We start from the raw sequence: 10,480 nt of genomic DNA, 5'->3' as shown, positions 1-10,480 counted from the left end.
TGGAGTTGCTTAAAGAATATTTAAAGAGCTGAAGCATGGTATAGATCTAGGTGTCCAGGAAAGAAATAAAGTGAATGTGTGTGCGCGTGTGTGTATGTGTAGGTGTGTGCATGCACATGTGTGTGTGCATGTGTGTGTGTGTGTGTGTGTGTGTGTACCCTACCTTACGCCTCATCTCTGGTTTCTCTTCAGCATAAGGTTACTCAATGCATGCTTTAATAGAAGAGGTGACTGGTGGCAGCAGTGACTCTACTGTGCTGGACCACAGAGGCACAGCCACACACTCTGAAGAGCCCTGTCTTGTCTGCATGGTACAGTCTGAGGGGATTTTCCCCACTGCAGGTGGGTACACCGTGCAGACTGTGAGAGTGGTAGCACCTCTAGTATGGTGTTATTTCATCTGAATGGTTGTTGTGTTGCATACTGCATGTCCTTCAGTGTGTCATATACCTGTTTGTTGGAGGAACGTGGGAACAGCAGATAGCAGATTTATGGTACTTTAACCCATTCATAAAGTCAAGCACAGTTATCAGCAGTTACTTTTATACACCATTTTTTAAATGATTAAATATATAATGATTTTAGCTGTTTCACTGTTACCTTTTATTATATTTGTACATTATGGAGTATTTCTAAGACTTTTACTCATTCATTTTGTAAATAGCAGCAGACTATTTTGGTTCGACCTTCCGCAACTAAACGACATCTTGACTCCTTCCTGAATGACTGACCAGCGGCCTGACCAATGACCAGACTGTTTTCCAAATTGTACTTATAAAGAGAAGCTGGTTAAAAAGCAGTATATTTGCATCAATGTATTTACAGTAATATATTTACAGCAGTGCATTTACAGCAGCATATTTACATCAGTGTATTTACAGCAGGATATTTACAGCAGCATATTTACATCAGTGTATTTAAAGCAGGATATTTACAGCACTGTATGCTGAGAACAGGAAGCTTCAGTTCACAATCACACCTTGAGTTTCTCCTCTTTCCTCTTTCGTTCTTCTCCTCTCATTTCCTCGCCTCTCATCTCACCTCATTCTCAGTCTCTCATTGTCTCAGTTATCTCCCTTTTGTCTTATCTGTACCTGTAGAGGGACTGAGGGCTTATTTTAGGTGTACTTGATTAAATATCTTTATATCCTGTTGCTGACCAGTGATGGTTTTCTTGCTAGTTTACTACTGGTAAACTCGTTTTTATACTACTGATATTACTAGTAAACTAGTCTGTATACTCAGTAGTATTACCAACACTCTTAACGATGCAATTTTAGTGAATTGTCTCACTTCACACTGTAATGAACAGAATTAAATTAATCACAGGTGGTGAATGAAGTTGGCTGCAGTGTGTTAATCTGAGTGGCACTGCTGATGCCATATACAGTAACGGATGGAGGAAGGCTTTTTTCACTGTACTTCATTTTAAAATAATCAACTATTCTCTATGCTGTGTTAATGTCTGTGCTGTGTTGTTCTCTACGCTGTGATGTTCTCTGTGCTGTGCTGTTTTCCACACACACACACACACACACACACACACACACACACACACACACACACACACACATATATATATATATAAACACGCACACCTTCCTTTAACACACTTTCATGTTAAATATACACATACCAGTTATTTCTTTTATCAGATAATGGATACATGTCAAATTCAGTAGTCAGTATCCTGATTCTGTAAGTGTTCGTGTCTACCATTTAATCTAAATACAGGAACAACATTTGTTTTCCTTTTGTTGCATAAAGCATTTAACATTTCTGTTGGCACTACTAACTTCAGAGCTTTACAAGACAGTGCAGGTCAGTAGAATAGTAAGTGAACTGGAGGAGGGGTGTTTGTTTTCCTTAAGGGTGTCCTCTACTGTCACTAGACCAGCAGTTAGTCTGCCTCTCTCTCTCTCTCTCTCTCTCTCTCTCTCTCCCCCCCCCCCCCTCTTTCTCTCTCTCTCCCCCCTCTCTCTCTCTTTCTCTTTCTTTCTGTGTGTGGGTCTGAGGCAGGTGCATTTTGATGACATGGTTGACCTCCTTTAATTTTTTTTATGTGTAGCACTCTGTAGAATAGTTATCACCACAAAGCAGTCTGGGGCTTTGATGGACGGGTCGAGGGAACTCCCTGCCCTGGCATGAATGAAGCACCTGGCACCTGTAGATGCCTTATCAGACCACATGGTGGCACAGGCACGAAGGCGTTGTCTCCATGCCACTGACGGTGCACCTGAGTGATTGTCGGAGAAAGGATGGAGTGACGGCACCAACATTGACATTTATAGCGTTCAGCCAGTGCCTTTGTCCACAGTGACTTAGAGAAGAGCTTTGTTGTGCTTCACAGAGCTCCTGTCCCTCAGAGACAAAATGAACTACAGTGAGACAAGCCTTCCTCCATCACTCAGTGAATACGGCATAAGCATTGCTTACACACTCCGTCTAACTTCTCTCCTTGCCTGTCATTCTGCTCGTAACTGTGTGAAGTGAGAAAATGAGAAAATACAAGCAGGATAAGGTGTATCATCATTCATCTCTTAGACTTAAAGATGGAGACTGTATCTGCATCTCAAACACTGACAGGACAGTTATTCCACAGCTGAGCAGCTCCACAGGAAATAGCAGTCAGATGATAAATGAAGGAGTGTTCCCCTATCACCAACATTATGGTTTAACTTAATTAGTAGAACATTTTTATCTATTTAATATTCAGGCCATGGACCATGAACAGTCTCCATGGTAAACTGTGTTACACAGCGAATCTTTTTGTCATTTAACATGTAATATCATGTAGCTTATGTAGCTTCTCTATAGAAATCAGTTCACATAAAATACCTGCCAATCAAGGAACCGGGAAGTAATAACAGGGAACGTGTAGCACCTCAGCATGTGTTGTACATTACCCCAGAACCAATGGTGGAATGGCGCAAAGGGCAATAACAAAACAAATGCATTTGCCCTTTCCTCATGGCGGCCATGACAGTCATTTTTTATGCTTGTGTGTTCGGCAGGCTGGCTTCACACACAGAGGGGTTTATTGTGCTTGCATCTTCTACTTTGTCACATGATTTGGAATAAGAACACGTTGAAAATGGCAAAGAACCTTTGAGAATGAGCTCCTCGAAGCCGTGTTCGCCCGACACTGTGACAGCTCATTAAGTGCAAAACCCCTCAAGAGAAACGCTATGGAAGGCCTTGTATTGTCACCCGAAGATGAAAACTTTCATACATACTTCAACCAGTAATGCAGTGTACAAGTTTATAACTATACACATAAAGTGTGCAGAAATGTATAAAAATGGTTTTATTCATTAATTACCTAGAACCCACAAGGAAGATTGTTCCTCTTCAAGTACAGAATACACACAAAATACACTGTGACTAATGAAAAACAATTGTGTGGTCAGGATTATGAAGTTCACACTGTTCTCCCATTGTTACTCTGAAATTACGCCAACACACTGTCTTCGTGTGGCTGTAAGTAAACTTGTACTCACAAGCAGAAACAAAATTGCTAATCCAGATGTCATAGGAACAAACTAGACCATGAAGGTCAAGTTCGTAGCAAAACTATAACAGCTATGACAGGAAAAGCAGGTAGGCTAACAATATCAAACAAACACTAAACATATAAAAGCAACTGAAAGGAACTGCTGTGGATATCTGAAGAGATGCTTTCAAGATCTTTGCAAGTTTGTACAAGTCCAGTAAACACCACCCAGCTCCCCACCATAGACCCAGTCAACCTCCCCTGTGGTTCAGCCAATCATAAGAATCTATGAAAAGGAAGTGTGAAGCCTCTTCAAAAGACAAATGGTCAGGAGAGCTCCAGCACCTGCCGTGACATCCCAAACATGTCTGAAATCTGTGTTGAGCAGTAGCGAACCATGACCATTATACCTGCCCCCCCCCCAAAAAAAAAAAAACATTCCTCTCCTAATTAACTGCAATAAAGAAAAAAAAACTGAGACGACATTACAGCTTTAGAAACGCAATAAACAATAATATCTGTACTAGATAACTATAAAAACTGCAAAATAAGGTTCCAACAAAATAAGGTTCACAGCTCCGTGTTCCTCGGGAGCGGAATATGTAAACAACGAGCACGAGGACATCAAAGGAATGAATCGAAACTAGCTAGCGGTGGTACCCTAACGACAGCTAGCATCTCCACAGCGGGCGGAAATCATCATACAGTTAAGCTCGCCCACTAAGAGGGAAGATATGATTGGTCAATTTAACTGTCATTTGAAACTGATATTGCGCTGAATTATAACTGCCAGGCCCTCTGTAAACGAACAGCGGGCATCACAGTCCTGATAGAGGGAGACACAGGCTCACAGGCTTCCACTTAACCCCTTACCTTCCAACACAGATTGAATAGACACGGGTGAATAATTTATTTGCTTATATTTTTGTAATTGTTTAGATGTCAATTGTCAAACTGTAAGTAGATAAAATAAAATTGGATAAATTATTTTATATATATTTATGTTTTAAGAATATTTTTAGGCCCTCTGAGAGGGCGTAGAGGGCCCTGACGGTTCCCCACTGGTGCTGAGCAGGTAGCACCCATTTTCACACAGAATTTCAACAAGTTACTGGAGTTGTACATTGTCCCATCTTTCTTTGGTAGCTTTACCAATGTTCCCATACCCCCATCACCCACCCACCCACCTATAAATCCTGCAGCGACATCCTTCTTGTCTACTGATCCTGTAACAAGACCTAAATCTGAAAGTGTTCTTGCTTGCGAAGTTGTATTTTGATGGATTTAAAAGCTTTAGGTATGTAGCCAATTGTGGAAGAATAGGTTACTATTGCTAACAGAGTTATGGTTGTCTTAGATAGCTTAGATAACTAGAGGTGGAGGTTTCTTCAGATGTGCTCCACCTGTCAACACCAGACAGTACTGTCCACTGTCTGGAAAGACAGATCCAACACAAATATATAAGGACATAGTCAATTCTTTGTTGAGGTTTTTTTTAATTATATCTTAAGAGTCCAGTTTCAAAGGAACAGCACACATTATCCTGCTATGATGTCATGTCCTGGATCAATTAATCATTCCTTGCCTAATCTCACCACCAATCATGCCTAATCTCACTACCAATATTCACTGCTTTAGTTTTTTTTACCAGACTCATAGATGCACTGTAACTCCTCTTTCGTTTCATTTGCAGGTCTTGTTTTTTGGAGGTTACCTCAATGTGATGATTGTTCCTGTGAATCTCGGCGGACAAAACCAATTTAGCCAGTTAACCACTTTTTTGCTGAGCTGGAGTTCTGCGCTCTGTGATTCAGTGTCACCAGGGGCTGCAGATAACTGTTCGGGTGGAGAGAATGGAGGTGGCATTAGTCGACATTGAGAATGTGGAGGATATGAACAGCAATATGGATGACCTTGAAGATATGGTTGACCTTGACTACCTGAATGAAAAGGTGGTTTTGACACTAGATATTCCAGAATGTGGACTGGACACAAACCACATACACACCCCAAAACGTTCTCCCCATATGGAGAAAGGTCAGGAGACACCACCATCACCTGCTATGCCTCCTCACTGTAGGACAGGGCGTCCTAGCTGTGCTAGTTTAATATCCAATTGGAAGCTTTTATTGAACAGTGAGGGAATGCAGACTGAGACCATCTTCAGCAAAATGGCTAAAGATTACTATGAGGACCTGTTTGTGAACAAAAGAGGCCTTGATGATGATGATGACCAGAAAATCATTATCAACATTGCTGGTCTTCGCTTTGAGACACGACTGAAGACCTTGAACCAGTTTCCTGAGACATTATTGGGAGACCCTTCAAAAAGAATGGGCTACTTTGATCCAATGAGGAATGAATATTTCTTTGATCGAAATCGCCCAAGCTTCGATGGGATCCTGTACTATTACCAGTCAGGAGGAAGGATTCGTAGACCTGCAAATGTTCCCTTTGACGTTTTTTCAGATGAGATCATTTTCTATGAGCTGGGAAATGAAGTCATGGAACAGTTTCGTGAGGACGAAGGTTTCATCAAAGACATTGAGGTTGTCCTTCCTTCTAATGAGTTCTACAGACAGTTTTGGCTACTCTTTGAGTATCCTGAGAGTTCGAACGCAGCCCGTGCAGTTGCTCTGGTGTCCATCTCTGTGATTGCCATCTCTATCGTCATCTTTTGCATGGAGACTCTGCCTGAGTTTCGTGAAGATTTTGAGGTCTTTCCCACTGTGGGACTGCCTCTCAACCACACACAAAGTGTGGCTCTGTCAACCCCCAGTGCAACCCCAAATACAATCAACAACACCTTCTCTGACCCTTTCTTCATCCTTGAGACAGCTTGTATAATCTGGTTCTTCTTTGAGCTCTGCATACGGTTCCTGGTTTGCCCAAGCAAACGTGAATTCTTCAACAATATCATGAACATGATTGACATAATCTCCATTATCCCATATTTTGTTACTCTGGTAACCGAAACAGTGACAGCAACCGGAAACACTGTTAGTGGGCAAAACATGTCTCTGGCCATCCTACGGATCATACGTTTAGTGCGAGTCTTCAGGATCTTCAAGCTCTCACGACACTCCAAGGGTCTGCAGATCCTGGGCCAGACACTCAAGGCCAGCATGAGGGAGCTGGGCCTGCTCATCTTCTTCCTTTTCATTGGAGTCATCCTCTTCTCCAGCGCCATCTACTTTGCTGAGGTAGATGAGCCCAAAACACAGTTTGTTAGCATCCCTGATGGATTCTGGTGGGCTGTGGTCACCATGACCACAGTGGGCTATGGTGATATGTGCCCCATTACTCTAGGCGGTAAGATAGTGGGCACTCTCTGTGCCATCGCTGGGGTGCTGACCATCGCGCTGCCTGTGCCGGTCATAGTCTCGAACTTCAATTACTTCTACCACAGAGAGACGGAGCAGGAAGAAAAGAACCCAGTAGCCAGTATTGCTGATCAGGTTCCCAAATCAGGCAGTAATACAAATCAAGGGAGCAGCACAACTCTGAATAAGGTAAATGGGAACTCGCAAAGTGACAAAGCAAAAGAGTGAAACACTTGGTTTCAGACGGTACGTGTTTGTGCTAGATTGGCAGTTTTACCAAAGCAACATTTTTAAGTACAACATATTTTAAGTATACCTTTTGAAAACATATTCTAAAAATCGCCTTTTGTTAACATTACACAGTGGGAGCCCAGAAACAATTGTATTACTGTCCACATTAAAATATTGATTATCTCATAATTACCAGCAGCAGCCAAATCATAAACCACAAAATAAATTGGCTGATTCCAGAGTGAAATTAAATATTCAGATTAACAATTGAAATTCTGGAATTCTGTTTGGTAATTTCATAATAACAAACTAAAATTCAACACAATCTGTATATCATGTGTTCGTTCATATATAAGTTATACTTCACAATTTGTGTAACTTATGTCATTTTGCCTTATGTCTTATGTCATTTTGCCTTATGTGTCACGTTGTGGGGGGCCCCCTGCCGGTCGCCCCCGTTTACAGCGGCAGCGGCCCTGTTTTGGTCACGTGATGTTCGTCCCTCAGGTGGGCGGGACCCGTGATCCGTCTCACCTGAGGGTCGTTTGGTCGTCTATATATGTCTTGTCTTTGTACCAGTTGACTGCTGGTTATTATTTCCTTAATCTGGAACAATGCACGGGTTTTTGGTTTGCACACTTTCTATTAAACCATCCTCTTTCCCTGAGATTTGGCATGATCGCTTCCTTTTTAGTTGCTCACCCCTGCCCATCACATTATGTATTATTCTATGGTATTCTATGGTTCATTACACAGAATTAACTGTAATGTGACACTTATGTTATCAAGGACATTTTGTATAAAAAAATACTCATTATTTTAGTAAACGGATGTGGATTATTGTGCACAGTGTTGATGAAGGTAATTTCATTAGTATCAATATATATTTGTTAGTATGGTTATTTGTGTCTATTTCTGTATCAGAGTCAGGTATTACTTTTTAATAATAATTATTGAGAATGATGTGATTAAATGTTTTTAGATTATTAGACAGTGTTTTTCTGAAGCTTTACTATAAAAAGTCTGTTACCGTACAGACAGCGTTCCAGAGGAAAGTCTGAAGATCTTGTTTGATCTTTTCCTGCGTTTGCAATATGAACCTCCGTCTATGCAGCGTACATTAGGACTTGCCAATGTTTTAAACTTTATTGACCTGAAACCAGGCCGTGTCTTTATTTGTTTGTAAAGATTTTTATTTGTTTGTAATTCATTAATCTGAAATGTTGTATGGCTCTGATGTTAGTAGTATGTGTTGTGTATCAAACACATGCATAGTGTACATACTGCTGTGTATAATGAGAAATGTAATACACAGTGATTGGACTGTGGTGGTTGTGTGGTCAGTTTCTATTGGTCCAGGCATGCTGAAGGTGTGTGAGAGCCAAATGTGAGGTCATCTGTGTATCATCTCTGCTGTGAATAGCTTACATGTCAGTGTCAGCCATGATTCAAAAAGAGGAAAATTACAAAACAATGTCAGGCATGGATAAGTAAATACGCTTTTTATAAAGTTCCTGTCTTGAAAAGGAGGTGATACAATTCTACTTCTCCCACTCTCAGACTTTTCCAACTCTGACTCCTCCCACTCACAGATCTCTCCCACTCTCAGACCTCCCCCTAACTCATGGTGTTATTTACCCCAACTCCCCCCTAACTCATGGTGTTATTTACCCCAACTCCCCCCTCACTCATGGTGTTATTTACCCCAACTCCCCCCTCACTCATGGTGTTATTTACCCCCACTCTCCCCTAACTCATGGTGTTATTTACCCCAACTCCCCCCTAACTCATGGTGTTATTTACCCCCACTCTCCCCTAACTCATGGTGTTATTTACCCCAACTCCCCCCTAACTCATGGTGTTATTTACCCCAACTCCCCCCTAACTCATGGTGTTATTTACCCCAACTCCCCCCTCACTCATGGTGTTATTTACCCCAACTCCCCCCTCACTCATGGTGTTATTTACCCTAACTCCCCCCTCACTCATGGTGTTATTTACCCCAACTCCCCCCTAACTCATGGTGTTATTTACCCCAACTCCCTCCTAACTCGTGATGTTATTTACCCCAACTCCCCCCTCACTCAGTGTTATTTACCCCAACTCCCCCCTCACTCGTGGTGTTATTTACCCCAACTCTCCCCTAACTCATGGTGTTATTTACCCCAACTCCCCCCTCACTCATGGTGTTATTTACCCCAACTCCCCCCTCACTCCTGGTGTTATTTACCCCAACTCCCCCCTCACTCATGGTGTTATTTACCCCAACTCCCCCCTCACTCGTGGTGTTATTTACCCCAACTCCCCCCTCACTCCTGGTGTTATTTACCCCAACTCCCCCCTAACTCATGGTGTTATTTACCCCAACTCCCCCCTAACTCGTGGTGTTATTTACCCCAACTCCCCCCTCACTCATGGTGTTATTTACCCCAACTCCCCCCTCACTCGTGGTGTTATTTACCCCAACTCCCCCCTCACTCATGGTGTTATTTACCCCAACTCCCCCCTCACTCATGGTGTTATTTACCCCAACTCCCCCCTCACTCGTGGTGTTATTTACCCCAACTCCCCCCTCACTCATGGTGTTATTTACCCTAACTCCCCCCTCACTCATGGTGTTATTTACCCCAACTCCCCCCTAACTCATGGTGTTATTTACCCCAACTCCCCCCTCACTCATGGTGTTATTTACCCCAACTCCCCCCTCACTCGTGGTGTTATTTACCCCAACTCCCCCCTCACTCCTGGTGTTATTTACCCCAACTCCCCCCTAACTCATGGTGTTATTTACCCCAACTCCCTCCTAACTCCTGGTGTTATTTACCCCATTTCCCCCCTCACTCCTGGTGTTATTTACCCCAACTCCCCCCTAACTCCTGGTGTTATTTACCCCAACTCCCCCCTCACTCATGGTGTTATTTACCCCAACTCCCCCCTCACTCATGGTGTTATTTACCCCAACTCCCCCCTAACTCATGGTGTTATTTACCCCAACTCCCCCCTAACTCATGGTGTTATTTACCCCAACTCCCCCCTCACTCGTGGTGTTATTTACCCCAACTCCCCCCTCACTCGTGCTGTTATTTAAGCCACCTTCATTACTAACAGTAACTGGCTCCTGTTTCCCTGAAATGTGAGCTCCGCCTCTTTTTCCCCTCCATCAGAAACAGATCACAGTCTCATCCTTGCTTTCTCCATCACACCTTTCTGTCAATCTGTCTATCAATGTCTCACTCTCACACAGGGATACTAGCACACACTGACATATTTACACACACACCCACACATACACACACTCACACACACACACACACACACACACACACACACACACACACACACACACACACACAGTTTTCACCGGTAACATGCACAAAAATAACTGCTACTTTGCCAATCACAGGAATTAATGTTAACAAAGGCCAGCTGTCAT

The 10,480-nt window shown here is 42.6% G+C and overlaps 1 protein-coding gene across 4 annotated transcripts in view; it reads left to right on the top strand.

Annotated features, from left to right (window-relative positions):
- Positions 1 to 8,740, top strand: part of kcna10a (potassium voltage-gated channel, shaker-related subfamily, member 10a) — a 25,877-nt gene extending 17,137 nt beyond the window's left edge. For 2 of the 4 annotated variants that reach the window (XM_077018835.1, XM_077018836.1), the window contains exons 2-3: positions 193 to 342; positions 5,187 to 8,740. In XM_077018835.1, the coding sequence (XP_076874950.1) occupies positions 5,347 to 7,044 (1,698 nt within the window). In that variant the 5' untranslated portion in view covers positions 193 to 342; positions 5,187 to 5,346 and the 3' untranslated portion in view covers positions 7,045 to 8,740. The remainder of the gene's footprint in view (positions 1 to 192; positions 343 to 5,186) is intronic. The other 2 variants (XM_077018834.1, XM_077018837.1) reach the window with 1 other exon arrangement.
- Positions 8,741 to 10,480: the final 1,740 nt, after the last annotated feature.

This window comes from Brachyhypopomus gauderio, chromosome 10 (assembly GCF_052324685.1).
Source record: "Brachyhypopomus gauderio isolate BG-103 chromosome 10, BGAUD_0.2, whole genome shotgun sequence".
In the NCBI taxonomy this organism is placed as follows: Eukaryota; Metazoa; Chordata; class Actinopteri; order Gymnotiformes; family Hypopomidae; genus Brachyhypopomus; species Brachyhypopomus gauderio.
This window is presented reverse-complemented; position numbering and strand designations above follow the sequence as displayed.